General features: G+C 36.7%; 1 protein-coding gene and 1 long non-coding RNA gene across 3 annotated transcripts in view; one reads left to right on the forward strand and one right to left on the reverse strand.

The window, feature by feature from the left end:
- LOC144979515 (uncharacterized) overlaps positions 1-9,338 on the reverse strand; it is a 144,740-nt gene extending 135,402 nt beyond the window's left edge. The window contains exons 1-3 of one of the 2 annotated variants that reach the window (XR_013646721.1): positions 8,892-9,338; positions 7,789-7,934; positions 1,857-7,311 (exon numbers count right to left, since the gene is read on the reverse strand). Coding sequence is in view for 1 of the 2 variants with exons in the window: in XM_078926211.1 (XP_078782337.1) it covers positions 3,656-6,898 (3,243 nt within the window). In the remaining variant the exon portion in view is untranslated. Of the gene's footprint in view, positions 1-1,797; positions 7,312-7,788; positions 7,935-8,891 lie in introns of those variants that run through there. The other variant, XM_078926211.1, reaches the window with a different exon arrangement.
- The window catches only part of LOC144979520 (uncharacterized), a 17,371-nt gene continuing 1,127 nt past the window's right edge, over positions 880-17,123 (forward strand). The window contains exons 1-2 of the long non-coding RNA XR_013646722.1: positions 880-1,022; positions 12,897-13,130. This is a non-coding gene — a long non-coding RNA (uncharacterized LOC144979520). The remainder of the gene's footprint in view (positions 1,023-12,896; positions 13,131-17,123) is intronic.

A 17,123-nucleotide genomic window follows, 5' to 3' on the forward strand; every position in this document is an offset into this window, starting at 1 on the left:
TGCTTTGTCTGGCATCTTTCATACACACTTGTTCAATATCTTTGATAAAGGCCGTCTGTCACCGCCCAGCAATCCAAAGAATATGTCTATTCATCCTGCAAGTAAAATATTGATGCCACCTTATGGTTCAATACGTAACCAATTCAATGTTTATACATTGTTACACACTTCCAATGAGTTTTGAACCGGGGAAAGGGAAGGTGTGACGTCACAACTTTTTTTGCCCTATTCTCCACGACCACACTCCAAAACGTTGTCCAAGGTTCATAGTAATCAATAAGAAAACAAGTTTTCTGTATCTATATTACCTCGATATAATACTGTGGCGAACAGAAGGGTCACATTATTAGATAGTCGATTTCAGTTCAGTTACGTAGAAAACGGACAATTTTGTATTATTATATTTGTTCGATTCTCTTCATTACGTTTTTAAATGTCAGTTTTATTAATTTTCTTCACTACATAACTTAAAATAATTCGTCTATCCCTCAATAATTAATATAGTGTACCTACCGACGTATGCATATATGCAGGTCTAGCATTCGAACCCTCTTATGGGCCTAGTTTAACATTGTTGTAATGGACAATCTTTCCCGTCATTTTTTTATATTTCCATTACAGCAATGAGCCCATAAGGAATTGGGTTATCAGACCTGCAAGTAAGTACACGTCGGTACTTAGCTAAACATATGAAAATTCGAAAAATAGATAGAATTCCGGTGAACCGGGAAACACGTTTATCCAACTTTGACCGATTTCCCGATTTTGTACACGGACGTAATTAGTTGGATTTGTATTCCGAGTTAACCACGCACCGATGCGCACCATCGAATGTTATGTAGCCCAAAGACGCAAATGTTTTAATGGGTGAAACCAACTTATAGGAGACTCACAGGCGTCACTCAAAACAACAACAGACAGAATACATTACTTTTGTGTTACTTGATCCAAGAGGACTATAGGGACATTTGGTTGTACATACACCTTGATTTGTGTCTCCATCACCTACATAGCTTGTCGAGGTAAGTAAAAAAAAAGGTAGAACTTTAACTTGAGCTTTTATATAGCGCAATATCCACTAAACGTGCTCAAAGCGCTTTACAAGGGGTCCCTGGCCAAAAGCAACATTTAACATGTAGGACGAGACATGACGCCTGTCAGGCGATATTACACATGTTTAGGACAGAGACAACGCTGTTAACGGCCAGGTACTCATTTTACACCTGAGTACAGTGAGAGAATGTGAGTAAAGAGCCTTCTCCAAGGACTCAACTATGCGCCGAGCGAGGCTCGAACCCAGGACCTTCCGATCCGAAAGCGAGTGTCATACCACTAGACCACATAGCCGCACGAAAACTTTACATCCATAGTCGACGTGTAATCTTTTGCAGGTCTGATAACCCAAATTGTGATGGCCTCATGAGTGTTATGGAGACATTCTCAAGCCGATGCAAAATGTTGTCCATTACAACAATGTTAAATCCAGCCTGTTATAGTGTCCGGTTATCAGACCTATGAAAATGTTGCTGCTTGAATCCCGAAGAAAAAATATAACGATAAGTATTGAATTGTAAGCTTCAATTTATTAGACGAAAAAATATAATGTGGACGTTTCGGATTTCCCCTTTATAAAAAAACCACGATGAATGAAACACTGCAGACGAATGGGATAATGTGATTAGGTATCCCAAACTAAAATTTCAACTGCAGAAAACTGCTGTTATTTTGAATTGAACAAATACAGATTGTCAAACCATGAACAACAGTCTTTAAATGATTAAAATCGGACAACAAATAAAAAAGTTACGAATTTTTTATTTATTTAATAACTTGTAATTTTCGTACACCAACAGAACATGCTACCAAACAGCAAGTTTAAGGTGCATCAAAACAAACAAAATAATAACAAAATTGAATAATTTGCAAGCAATCGCAAGCCATGGACATAGAGAATAAGAAAAGTACTCAAACAAATATTCACCTAGTAATAATTCAGTTGCTATACAGCATCAAAATCAAGAAAAAACATGACGCGCGTAAAAATAATTTCACCGAAATCGCCAGATGTACCATCTTCGGCACTTTGCAGACTCGTCAGTAATCTAAATTAAGGCATGAAACTTATCTGAGCCTTAGAACTGGCACCATACAGTAAGCCCAATTTTTTTCAGAGAGATAGAGGCAATAATTACTGAGATTTTACGTCTCAAAATTCGAAAAAAGGCCGAAATCGCCAAAGGAAGACATTTTGAAAAAAACAGTGTTTCCGCTACAAAAAAATTTAAATGATGAGATATGGCTATGAAACTTCACATACAAATGATTTGAGGGATGGGGAATCCAAATTTTACGTCCTTTTCACAATAAGAATGACAAAAACAGAGTTATGAAAAGAAATCAAGATTTAAACTCTCGAAAATCAACAGAAATATATGTCAAAAAGGGGGGAAAAGTCAAAAATTCATACCACGATCAAACACAATAATGGAAGTTAATGCTGCACCTACTGGTGGTGCACAGTCGATCAAATAAAATAAATAAATAAAAAAATTAGACAAAAAAGTCAGTACACAAAAGCATACAATATCCAATGCAACCCATGAACATGAAAAATTTATACCTATCCATACGTACATATTCTGAGACAATCAGCCTAAAATTCAACGCCCTGCCCTAACACATATTAGTTTATATATCTAAGGCAACGGTATAAGGACACGCTTTAATGCATATAAATGCACAGACGCCGGCAAACCTATCTTAGCGCTCTTGTTACTCATCATGTTGCGAGCAAGCAAGATGGCTTTCTATTATTTCAACATTTTTAACACGCCTGAGTGTACTTAAACACTTTAATATGTTTTTTTTACCCGGAAGTTCGTATTCACACAGGGAGTCCAATATAATATCGAATAACAGATTATACATACGCGGACTCTGGAAGCTGATCATATCCACATAGCCTATAAATTATAAAGATTAATTTAAACACGGACTATAATATTGCTCTTATGGTCGAATAGCCCAACATCAGTATGAGTATAAGGGTTATCATTGGCTCTCCACTATACACATTTTAAATGCATTTATAAAATGTTTAAATAGAAATAGATATTATATTGGACTCCCTGTATGAATATGAACTTCCAGGTAAAAAAAACATATTAAAGTGTTTAAGTACACTCAGACGTGTTAAAAATGTTGAAATAATAGAGAAAGCCGTCTTGCTTGACGCTAAACATGGTGAGTAAATAAAACAAATGTAATAATCAGAAAAGCTACATGATAGGTACATAATTATGAGAAACAACAATGGTTTAAACAAAGCATGTCACTGATCAAATGTAAAGTGATGGAAATAGATACATAATTTCATGAATCAATATAATGTAAATGTTGCTACTCGAAGCGATAAACAACAATGTGAAATTGAATGTAAGCTTCAATTTAATTATAAAAACAGATAGAAGAATGGATGTTTCGTGTTTCCCCTTTACCAACAAACACATTCAACTTAACGGCACTACCACATCATCTCATTCATCATCTATAGTGTTTGGTTCATCCTGTTTGTTGACAAATGAGAAACCTGAAACGTCCATTCTATCTGTTTTTGTAATTAAACTGAAGCTTGAATTTAATCTCATAGTGTTATTTAATCAACATCTGAAACCCTACTTCGTTTGACAGCAGTTGACAAAAAAGATGCATCTGCTTCATCATCATTAATCAACCTTAACAAAGAATCATAAAGAGTGCTAATGGTCCCCGTTATCTTTAAATTCTTTACACCCAAAAATACCTTTCTATATCTTATTTGATTTCTTAAACTTTCAGCTGTGCCAATATTCAGAAGTCTATCTAACTGATCTTTAGTTTTACATATCCCACCATCTGAAATTACAGCATCTAATATATCAGATTTCTGTTGCCTATCTTTTATTATTTTATCATATCTTTTTCTTTTATTTTCACTCATCTTTTCCTTAACTTTTACACGTACATTAGCTTCATCTTCCTTACTAATAGACTGCAGGTTTTCAGAATTCCTTTTAGCTTCCTCTAAAATTTCATTTTGTTTAAATTCGCTTAATGCACAAAACCAAGAAACTGTCTTATTATGCTTCCACATATTAAGTGTGGAGCGTAAATGCAAGGAGGCCCTTTTTCGTTTATTGAGATCATAATCTAAATCCCCAAATAACCTTTCCCCAGTCAAATTGGTCAATGGACATCTATCTAAAATATTCCTAACATCAACAGCAATATCACCACCATACACACCACCGTCAAGAAAGTCATGTAATTGCCTCCTTAAAACCAATATACAATTCCGTACAAAATCTTTAAAAGCCGACAACACTAAATCAATTTGGCATTCATGCTTCACAAAATCTAAAGTACACATGTCATCAAAACAAAAATCATCAAACACGGAAACAAATTCATGTTCATCAAATGAAATCATGGACATAAATTTCTCAAAAATAACATCAATCTTTTTGACATAAGAGGAGAATGACCCATAAGGAATTTTACTTTTCATCAACTCCCAGTATGGCCCAGTGATAGTCAGATTAAACAGTGAAATAGCAGCAACTAAAGAAATTACCCTACTATCCCTCAAATCTGCAACAATACTTTGAAGCTTTAAATTGTCACCTGAAACTTCATTTTCTAAAAAATCAAGAACATGTTTATGATGGTACAAAAGAGCATGAGCATTTTCAAATATATTATTGAAACGATTACTTCTAAAACTGCAAAACTGAGACTTAATATTATTAACTTCACAATAATTTAGCCATTCTTCCCTTGCCCCATTTTTCTCATCCCCCCGAGGTCCCAATACTTCTGCAGTTAGTCTTATAGCACGTAAGGCTGCACTTTCTTTACCAATACTAGACTGAAAATGATTAAACTTTTGCTGACTGTCCCTCCCAAGTGAACCCCCCTCTTTAATTACATCCCTCTCAAATTCTAACACAGCACTCTCAACAGCTTTAGATAAACCAAGCAAAAAATGAGCGTTACAATACAAAAAATGTGTACATATATCCTCATCATGCAAAACACTCTTACGCCATTCATGAATTTTTTTATTTAAAAGTTTCATATTTGCCGCTCTATCGGACATAACAGAATTCATTTTATAAACAATTTCTTTTAAAAGCTCATCTCTTTCTTCTTCCTTTAGGTCACTATTAATTTGAATTAAATCATCAAAAACTTTAATTATTTGTTCTAACATACTATTTGCATCATCTGAGGCTATAGTCTGAAAACCCAAGTTAATTGCTTTTCCACTACTAAGAACAATATGTTTTTCCATGTAATGTTTCTTTTGTCTTGAAGTACCATCTGATGCAAAAGTAAAACAATCAGTATTTTTAATTTCATCAACAATTTGACATTTTGCTACATGATTGCCTTCAAACATTATATTTAGAGCAGTAGAAGAGGAAGGTAATTCTTCAAGAGAAAACGAATGTCCAAACAAATGTTTGGCAACTATTTGTACAACTTTTGAGCAATTAGTTGCAGACACATTCGCTTCCCCTTGGAGAGCCATATATGCAATACGGACAGAATTTTTAAATTTATTATATTTGTCACATTTCAATTTGAATTTACTGTCATCTTTATCAAGATTGTTAACCATGTTTAATGTGTAATGCAGAGACTCAGACTTTTCATTCAACAACAAACATCTTTTCTTTGACTTAGACAAATTTTTTTGTAAAGACAACTTGACTTTCTGTAAATCATCACATTCTTTTTTAAGGACAGAATTTTTCATTTCCAAGTCCGCAATTTTTGTTGTTAAATCTGAATTAATTTTCCTCAGGGAACAATTGTTCTTATAAGTTTTGGATTTTTTAAATTTAACAAGATCCTGTGACAAAGTTTTGTTCTTTAATTTTAAATTAAAAATTTCTCTCTTTAAAATACTACATTCTGATGAAACGACTTTAGACTTTTTAGATGAAAACAATTTTTTAGAAGAGACAGACTTTGATAATTTTTTAGCATGGTCAACATTAACAATTGTGGAAGGAAGTGGGATGTGGGACTCTGAAAAAGATTCTGGCAATAAAACAGAAGTGATAGGTGCAGGGGTACATTCAGGTTTGGCTGGATTCTGAGTAGCAACAGATGTAGAGGGTAGAGGGGTAGAACCAGATCCAAAAGTGAATGACGATGATGGTAGTGGTGCTGAACATGAATCAGGTGTGGACACATTCTGAGAATTAATATTCACGGAGGGATGAGGGGTAGAACCAGATACAATAGAAATGCAGGACGATGGTGTTGGTGGTGGTGAGCTGAGAATCTTAGTAGAAGTGGACACATTCCGAGAATTAATATTCGTGGAAGGATGAGGGGTAGAACCAGATACAATAGAAATGCAGGACGATGGTGTTGGTGGTGGTGAGCTGAGAATCTTAGTAGAAGTAGAAGGTTGACTTGATGATGGTAGTACAGATGAAGGAAATAAAACGGTTGGCTGAGGACTCAGTGCTGGCCAGTCAACAGTAGACGACGGTGGTGGTGAGCTGAGAATCTTAGTAGAAGTAGAAGGTTGACTTGATGATGGTAGTACAGATGAAGGAAATAAAACGGTTGGCTGAGGACTCAGTGCTGGCCAGTCAACAGTAGACGACGGTGGTGGTGAGCTGAGAATCTTAGTAGAAGTAGAAGGTTGACTTGATGATGGCAGTACAGATGAAGGAAATAAAACGGTTGGCTGAGGACTCAGTGCTGGCCAGTCAACAGTAGACGACAGTGGGGGTGGTGGTGGTGGTGGCGATGATGAGGTGGCTTTGTGGCTGTGGCAGGAGGAGAGTTTAATTGAATTTCCGTCAGATGACAGGGAAAGAAGGGTTTCCTGAGCCATGCCTGAAGTGCTGCTGGGTCCCTGCTGATACTTTTTATCAGCTTCCCCTTCTTTGTATCTGCAGCGAGATACATGCCTCGTAACTTCTCTCTCGTGCAAATCACAGGAGAAGGCGATATGTTTTCTAGAAATTTATGGAAGTCTCCATAAGTATAACCATGTTTCAGGAGAAAATTGCCGAGGTCCACAGCAATTTCATTTGACACAACAGTCTTTTTAAAATTGTTTTTCTCCAACGTCATGTTTACACCAATGGCATTGAGGGCATCACTGATGTGGTGAAGATCCACAGGTGCATTCAGAAATGTTTTATCTTTCCCTTTTGCCGCCTTCACAACCTTCAAAATTTTCCGCCAGATACTGTTGACTGGATAACTTGAGTCTGGACTCAACTTGGAGAACCATTGTTCCACCTAGAAGGGAAAAAATAACCAAAAAATATTGAAGGGCTTATAACTAATGCATTAGTATATTAGAACAAAAAAAAACAAAAATAGAATCTTATACAAAAAGATAACCCTTGATAATACACCAGAATCCAATAAGTTTTTAAAAAGATAAGGATTAGGTATGAAAAAATGAACATACTTTGCTAGAGAGAAAAACACGGGAATGGTTTAGAATTTAATTGTATTCCATAGCAAACATCTAGTCTTGTCTAACCTAGTAAAGACCTTTTCAACAAGTGCTAATTATACCAACAGCACACTGCCCATTGCTAATTGCTGACTGTTGCAGGCATGCTTAAATATCATAAAGAGAGCCATAAACACGACTTTTACTTGTCTATGTCACTCAGTCACTTGTAACTACAATATTTATCCAAAAAAATATAATGGTGGCCTGTGACAACAAAAAACAGATGTGTCATATATTCATAGAAACCTTACCTCAGACACTGTCGTTTTGGCTTCAAAGCGCAGATGATAAAGCTGGACTAACAGCTTGTTTGTCACTTGCACAAGTGGCAGTGCAGGTCTACGACCTTTCCCCTTCATCAAAAATGAAGCCCTGAGACGACTCATTTGTTCGTCATCTGAAAATGGAGAATTAAAATGTTCAAACTTATTTGAGATGTGATAATAATAATAAATAGTTTCTATACACCGCCTTACCCCGTATTTCAACAAGCTCAACGCGCTAAATGATTACTCATTACCATCAACACTATCTATCAAAACTCAACTGTCAAATTCAAATAGGCAGGATTCAAGAATTTAATATAAATCTAAAATATCTTATACTATACTAACATATCATAAACAAGCAACCATAATCAAGTCAATCCCATAGCATCAAATCAAAACAAGCCTTCTACCAAGTAGTATACAGTAAAAGGTTAAAAGTTAAATTTAAACTGGAGTTTGAGTTACTATAGTATAGTTCCATCATGGCATAATTGAAACTGGATCTTACAAAAACGATTGAAAAACAAACAAGTAGATACCTACTACTCATTGATGACACCTGATGAAGAATGGGGCCGTCCGGTTAAGATTATTATTATTATTATTAGTAGTAGACGTCTAGATCAAACAATGTGCACTCAGATTATCAATAATTTCTGAATGAATGAGCTTGGTTTAATCTAAATTTCAGAAACAACTAGACTTAGATGTCAATAGTGTGATACTTTCCATTTCCTAGTACTAGTAGGACTCACAATCACAAGCACCAGTCTAGTAGTCAGGACGGACACTGACACTGACACGACCAGTATTTTATTTCTCATCTGAATCTAGAAGTAGCAGTGATAATGACACGTTCATTCTTAGCGAACGGTGGGCTCCGATAATAATAATAATAATAATAGCCTTCATGAATGAACACGAGTTGTCTAGCGGTTACAAACATTATCATTATCATTAATTCAGAAAAGTGAGTGGAGCAAACTCAAACTCAAACAGTATCATGAATAAGACAAGATAGAGAAAAGCTTCGATCTACTCCAACACCGATCATAATAAAATACAAAACAATAAAATTTACTTACCACATAATTCAAGTAAGTCCATGTCCATAATTGAAATACGTTTGACTATTCTAGATGGCTTTAATGTTTGGAAACGTTTGTGTTACTCCAACTTACAATCGGTCTCGGTCACCGCAGTTTATCAACTCACGCGTCGGACAGTAGGAGAGAAAGAAAGAGAAAGCGGAAACAGAGGCTTTGCTTTTAAAGATGGCGCTATTTGTTGAATCAAGCCAGCATGCTGGATTTTTGATATTATAGCCTTCAAATGCTGCAGATTTTAATGGTGTAATTTTTTCGCCGTTTATTAACCGTTAAGAGAGTCAAATTTTCACTCAAAAATAGAGCAAATTCAGTTAAATTTTAATAATATTTTTGTTGTGTTTATAAACGAAAAAATTACACCACACGAAAGGGCATTAAAAGGAGATTCTCCCACACTTGATTTCACAGCTGTTGGTCCGTTCAGCTTTTAGTTAGCGCGAGCAGATCTTGTGACGAGACCCGAATTTCGGTCGATCGGCACGCAGTTTTCACAGCGAAAATTTGCAATCGGATCTCTTTATGAGGGCGTTTTTGAATAGCTGTTAAAAAGTTCACATAGCTTGAATAGTTTAAATATTTAGCTCATCTTATAGAGCAGATATTGAAATATAATATTGTCCTTTTTTTTATTAAATAAAGTTTAATTCAAGAGAGAGAGAGACAGATATTAAGACCCCACTTTTTGATCGATCACGGCAAATTCGCCTGCCACACAGCGGTAGTTTGGGATACCTAATGTGATAGTGGCGTTGTTAAGGTGAATAAACAAACTCCTTTTTGTCCACAGTATCTGTCTTCGTCAAATAAATTGAAGCTTACAATACTCTTCAACAGTCGTAACGTCACTTCCTTCCTAATGACGCATGGTAACTTAGTAACACTGGCTCTAAACTATCAGAACAATGGCGGACGCCCGTATGAAATAATTCCCCGGTGAGCATAAAAGCTTATCAAGAGGAAAAAAAACCACATAAATTTGATCATGTTTTGACTTTTACACATTCTGATCACAAGGCATATGAAAAGTTCTAGCCAGCATGAAGAATAAAAAGTAATGATTTTCTTTGTTTAGAACCAAGATGGCCACCGTTGCCGGGCGGCGTGACATCAGACTACTGAATCCAATTCAATACTTATAATTATCAGATATGCAAATATATACAGGTCGAACTTTGTCCATAAAAAATGACACCATCCGTGCTCCATCTTTAGACACCGTCGCCTAGGCGTTCCATGAAAATATGATGTCAAAACGAATCACCCATGTTATCCAAAGTGAGTGAACTGAGGGTTAATAATCTTGCTCAAGGAAAAGAAAAACGAAATTCCTTAAGGTCACATTTTACAACTCAGCTTCGTAACGTTAGATTACAGTAATAATTAACGACTGTCCTTTGGCTAAGACGGAGAGCTATTGCAAAGTACACTCTTCACGTAGAGGTATAGATAGAACGAAATTAACGTTACTCAGATCTTTGTTATTGTTTTTAACAATCCATTTTTATGAAGTTGTATTAATCATACTATAAACGTTTAAGGTTACACATTGTTTTGTGTGTTGGTATACACGGCTGACGGATGTTATGCGTTTTTAACTAAACGCATAGCATTAATAATATCTAAGTGATGCCATCCGTTTGGTTACAATACTTTAAAAATCGGTCAGGTGGATGTAACGTAACAATACACACACAACTGTATGTAACCTTAAACGTTTGTAGTCGATTGATATAGATACTATCGTGACCTTCGTAAAGTTATAGCCTGATACTGAAACCCAGAAGGACTGGCATTTTGACGTCATTATTTGGTTTTTGTACTGCCTAGTGAGTTGTCGTTAGTAGAGCTCATGGAAACAAGTTATTTCATTGGTTGAACTATTGAATACAACTCACGATTTGTTTTCTTTTGTGGCCAAATACTAGCATTTTGACGTCATTTTTTGGTCAGTGTCAGGCCATAACTTTACGAAGGCCACGGTCAGACAAAGCAAGAAAGAAAAATAGAAGAATAAAAAAATAACATCCCAAAAATCAGTCGACCTGGATGGGCATTTTTTGGGATGGTATTTTTCTTGTATTTCATACACACTTTGTTCAGTTCTTTATCTTACACCGGGAGATACCTGCTCCTTAATTTCTTTATTTGATACCTAGGGAAGAATTAACCGGTAGATAACCACGCCTCTCGGACAATCGTCATCATGTAAACGATGGCAGTGATTGGTAGACACAGCAAACTACACAGGTTTTACTGTCGATGGTATGTGTTAAGTAAAATACCCACTGTTCTTCCGTTTGATCAATAGAACCAACACACAACACTTGTGTAAACTTAAACGTTTAAAATATGATCGAGAAAATCGTGAGATAACCGTTCACCCATTGGTGGTATAAAAACAAAAACAATGTTCAGAGAGAGAGAGAGAGAGAGAGAGAGAGAGAGAGAGAGAGAGGTCGATCTCTTTACGTTATGGTTTATAAACAAACAACCATGTTTGCCCGAGCACGTGTTTTGATATGTTCAAAAATCTACTGGTTAATTTCTTTATTTGATATTTAGGGAAGAATAGTTGACAATATTGATGAGACGCTTGGATATTGTGCAATGATTAATTTCGTCGGCAGAAATTTCGTGATGTACGTGACTCTGTCCTTTTTTCGACGCTAATAAAACAATGTCTGACCGAAATAGAATGTCAAACACGATTTAGATTGACATTTGACAGTCGTGACGTCACTTCCTCTTGTCAATTCTCACAACCAAAAGTGGTTCCACTTGGGAAATGGGTAAAACCGACAGGCCTCCCTTTCAGAGCCATGTCGACATTCAGATAAAACCTTTGAACCCATTTTAGAAATGAAAAATTCGATCAATTTGAATATTTAAAGTGCTAAAATGACCTTTTAGCCCCTAACTGTGGACAGGAAGTGTGTAGATTATTTTTTTTGACATCCGTGTCTTCTTGAAAACACAATGCAAAATACCATCCATTACTCTAAGCGATGTCACGACTTAGTTAAGAACAACATGCACGTGCCATTGGTCATCTGGACAGTCTGTGACCAATGTCGCAAGAATGCTTAAAATCACAAGGAGAACTGTAAATTCGTTAGTCCCTTACCTTTTGTGTCATTTCAAGTCGATCCACTAACGAATATACAGTTCTCCTTGTGAAGTCCCAGGTTTGAGAGTTTTTTTTCCATGATGAGGGTCTTTTAAATCGATCGATATTTGAAGGACGAGTTTTCTGGCCAAATTTTTAAATACGGGTTTTCCAGAGTAGAGCACTTAGACACAGTAACAAAACCAAACAAAACAAAAAACAAAACAAACAAACAAACAAACCCAGCAATCAAGATATACATTTTTATTATTAATAAATCATAATAAATATAATAAATAATATGAGTGTAATAATTATCAAAATCAAAGTTTAACTCTCGTTGTCAAATGCGGCTATGTGAGCCTAGCATATGAAACTCGCTTTCGGGTCGAAAGGTCCTGAGTTCGAGCCTCGCTCGGCGCATAGTTGAGTCCTGGGTAAAGACTCTTTACTCATGTTCTCTCACCGTACTCAGGTGTAAAATGAGTACCTGACCGTTAACAGCGTTGTCTCTGTCGGAAAAAAAAACATTGTATTATCGCCTAACAGGCATCATGTCTCGTTCTTTATCTTTCGTGTTGCTGTTGGTCAGGGACCGTTTGTAAAGCGCTTTGAGCACGTTTAGTGGATATTACTCTATAGATAGTATGCGTTTGGCTAAGAAGCTAATAACATAACCATCCGGAAGTATAACGGACCAACACACAAAACTTTGTGTATCCATGAACGTTTATATTCGGGTTAATACAGTTCAGTGAGCATTACTCATAAACGCGGATGGCAAAAAACAATAACAAAGACCTAAGTGACGTCATCTTCGAACTATCTATATCAAAGTTCATTAAAAAAATAATAAATTTTCTCCTTCCAATCAGATCAAAATGACATCATCGTGGATTCCCAGAATTCCTTTCCACCTGTTTGTCTGCCTCGTCCTGTTCACCTGTAGCGTCTGTTCCTTCTCATTGTTTGGCAACAAAAACAGACCGTCCCTCATTCGCTCCTTTGACCTGAGGCCCCTGTACAAAACAAACCCTCAGATACAGAAGATGTTCGAGGGCCCCCTTGCACCTTTGGTGGAGGCCATTTTGCAGGCTGTCATATTTGTGGTGAGTAGATTTTAGTTATTACACCTCTGTATCTGTATGGTTGGCGCTGAAGAAACCAATGGTCTGGTTGTATTTCAGCGACGTCCTCATTGGGCGCGGGCCCATGTCAGTCGGGCCTTGGAATCGTTTAGGTGTGGTGCCATGATGACCAGTTCATCCAGCCCATTCCACTCCAAGATAGTTCTAATGAAGAAAGAATTTCTGTAGTTTTGTGTTCTTGTCTGTGGGATTTTGAAGCAGTTCGAATTGTTTGTGGCGTATCTGTCAATGGGGTTTAATATCACAAGGAGAACTGTATATTCGTTAGTCCCTTACCTTTTGTGTCATTTCAAGTCGATCCACTAACGAATATAAAGTTCTCCTTGTGAAGTTCCAGTTTTTCCATTTTGCAGGCTGTCATATTTGTGGTGAGTAGATTTGAGTTATTACACCTCATTTTGTGTGGCTGTGTGGTTTTGTGTGGCTGTGTGGTTTTGTGCAGCTATGTGGTTTTGTGTGGCTGTGTGGTTTTGTGTGGCTATGTGGTTTTGTGTGGCTGTGTGGTTTTGTGTGACTATGTGGTTTTGTGTGGCTGTGTGGTTTTGTGTAGCTATGTGGTTTTGTGTGGCTGTGTGGTTTTGTGTGACTATGTGGTTTTGTGTGGCTGTGTGGTTTTGTGTGGCTATGTGGTTTTGTGTGGCTGTGTGGTTTTGTGTAGCTATGTGGTTTTCTGTGGCTGTGTGGTTTTGTGTGACTATGTGGTTTTGTGTGGCTATGTGGTTTTGTGTGGCTGTGTGGTTTTAAGCGGCTATGTGGTTTTGTGTGGCTGTGTGGTTTTGAGCGGCTATGTGGTTTTGTGTGGCTATGTGGTTTTGTGTGGCTGTGTGGTTTTGTGTGGCTGTGTGGTTTTGAGCGGCTATGTGGTTTTGTGGCATGAACTCCATCCACTTTTCGGATCGGAAAGTCCTGAATACGCTTCAACAGTCGTAACGTCACTTCCCCCGTAATGACGCATGGTAACTTAGTAAGTGGCTCTAAACTATCGGAAAAATGGCGGACGCCCTTATGAATTATTTCTCCGACGAGCATAAAAGCGTAACCAGAGGAGAAAAACATTATTAATCTGATCATGTTTTGACTTTTACACATTCTGATCACAAGACATATGAAAAGTTCTAGCCAGCATGAAGAATAAAACTTACCGATTTTCTTTGCTTAGAACCACGATGGCCGCCGTTGCTGGGCGACGTGACACCAGACTATTGAATCCAATTCAAACCTCGCTAGGCGCATAGTTACGTTCTCGGAAAAAAGCACTTTACTCACATTCTCTCACATGACAGTACTCAGGTGTAAAATGAGTACCTGGCCATTAACGTGATGCTGTTGGTCATCGCCCCTTTGAAAAGCGGTTTGAGCACGTTTAGTGGATATTGCGCTATATAAAAGCTCAAGTTTTTATTTTTGTAATTTCGTCCTTCAAAAATCAATCGATTTAGGTGACCCTCATCTCGGCAAAAAGTCTCAAACCAGCAATAGGGAACAAATGTGTGATGTAAAAAAAAAAACCCAGGTTCCAGTCTCATTGGAAATGTAAAACCACTCTTTCAAAAGACTGGATACATACCTTGAGTAATAGAACCGGATGTGTGAAACGTGTGACGTCATGCCTTCTCTGTCCTATTCGGTGGGTAAAATCTCGTCCTTTTTTTCTTTTTAGTGCTTTATTCATCTTCAAACGTATGCCTTATATATATATATATATATATATATATATATATATATATATATATATATATATAATATTGAATCGTGTTTGATACAAATATGGTACGAAAAGTGCTCGACATGTAGTAATGGAGCGAATTATTATTTAAAATATTTACCACAATGTTTGGGGCAGTCTACATCGATGTTTCAGGCTTAATTTGCCATCTTCAGGACTGAGTTGTTTTGTTGACTGTTGTTGTTTCTTGAAGTGGTTCCGGTTTGAAGTTAATTAAGAGGAATTTGCGCCGATGGGGACACTTTCCGTAGATCTCATTTTTCATGTTGAGTGTGGCTTCATGAGGTTGTTTGATTATGGTATATTTTTCTTCCAGGCATAAGCTACATTGTTTTGATGTTGGTGTGTATCCTGTTGCTTTAGATAAAATTTTCCATGAAATGTTGTGGTCTATTTTGTTGTCTTTTAATTTCCAAATATGTTCGCTGAGTTTTGTGGATGTTTTTTTGTTAGTGTTTCTAAATGTTGAGGTGTGGAGGTTGTATCTTGTTTTGAAATTATTTTCTGTTAGTCCTACATATTTTTCTTGCTTGTTTGTTTTAGTTTCTGTGACTGTGGCTTGGTAAATTAAACTTGATTCTAAGCATTGTTTGTTTAGCGGGCAATGTTCTTTATATATCCCTACCTGCAACAGAAAATCTTACATTAAATCACTAATAGCAAGAACAGAAACATTTGTCAAGAATCTACGATGGAGAACATTCTTTTTTCTGAACCCACATTTAGAAACCACCCACAAAAAAACGTACGGCTTCAACTCTACAAATTCACCCCCCCAATACCTGAATTAAAAAAATTAGAAGACGGACTTTTAGATCTCATTCAAAGTGTGCAGTTCAAAAACAAAAATAACAACTTCCAAAACCAACTGACTAACGATGTGAAGAAAATAAACAAAGAAAAACAACTTCTGATACCAGCCGACAAATCCAACAACTATTATAAAATGACACCTGAGGAATATGATAAAATGACACACAAACAAATCAACAAAGACTATAAGAAAGACAGAACACATAGAACCGAAGAGATCACAAAAGAAGATAAGAATATAGCGAACAGACTTGACCTTAGCGATCGAATCGATATAGCACCAAGAAGAGAAGCGTTCATCACATTAAAAGATCACAAGCCTGACTTCAAAAATAATCCTAAATGTAGACTAATAAATCCATACAAATCTGAAATTGGAAAAATCAGCAAAAAGATATTAGAAAAAATAAATAAAAACGTCAAAGAAGCAACTAAATTCAACCAGTGGAAAAACACCGATGAAGTCATTGAATGGTTCAAAAATATCCAAAACAAAGAAAACTGCACCTTCATCTCTTTCGACATTTGCGATTTTTACCCCTCCATCACTCCAGACTTACTAAACAAAGCATTGGAATTCGCAGCAAAATACACCAACATCACAGAAGAGGAAAAACACATCATCAAACACACCAAGCACAGCACACTATACTACGACAACACACCGTGGACAAAGCGACACAATGATTTCGACGTAACAATGGGTTCGTTCGACGGTGCTGAAACATGCGAACTGGTCGGACTCTACATCCTGTCACAACTACAACATACACACACATACATCGGCCTCTATAGAGATGACGGACTCGCTATAACCAACAGACGACCAAGAGCGAACGAAAACATCAAAAAACAAATCTGTAAAATATTCCAAAACAACAATTTAAAAATCACGATAGAAGCAAACAAAAAAACAATTGACTTCCTCGACATCACATTCGACATAAAATCCAATTCATTCCAACCGTTCAGAAAACCAAACAACACCATTAGCTACATTAATAAAAACAGCAACCACCCCCGTCCCGTCATTGAAAACATACCAAAAAACATTGCACTGAGGGTGAGCAAACTTTCGGAAAACAGAGAGATATTCAACGTCGCAGCCACCCCCTACAAAGAAGCACTCACAAAAAGTGGATACAACACACCATTTGTATACACAGACGCCTCCCTCTCATGTAAACCCCAACACACAAGTGAAGAACATAAAACAAGAAAACGACACATAACTTGGTTCAACCCACCTTTCGACATAAACGTCAGCACAAACATAGGACAGCAGTTCCTGAAACTAATTGATACACACTTTCCAAAAAACCACAAGCTACATAAAATTATCAACAGGAATACCATAAAAATAAGTTACTCGTGTATGCGCAACATAGAACAAATAATTTCAAGCCACAACAAAA

This window comes from Berghia stephanieae, chromosome 9 (genome assembly GCF_034508935.2).
Source record: "Berghia stephanieae isolate SIO BIC M18660-M18661 chromosome 9, UCSD_Bste_1.3, whole genome shotgun sequence".
NCBI lineage: Eukaryota > Metazoa > Mollusca > Gastropoda > Nudibranchia > Aeolidiidae > Berghia > Berghia stephanieae.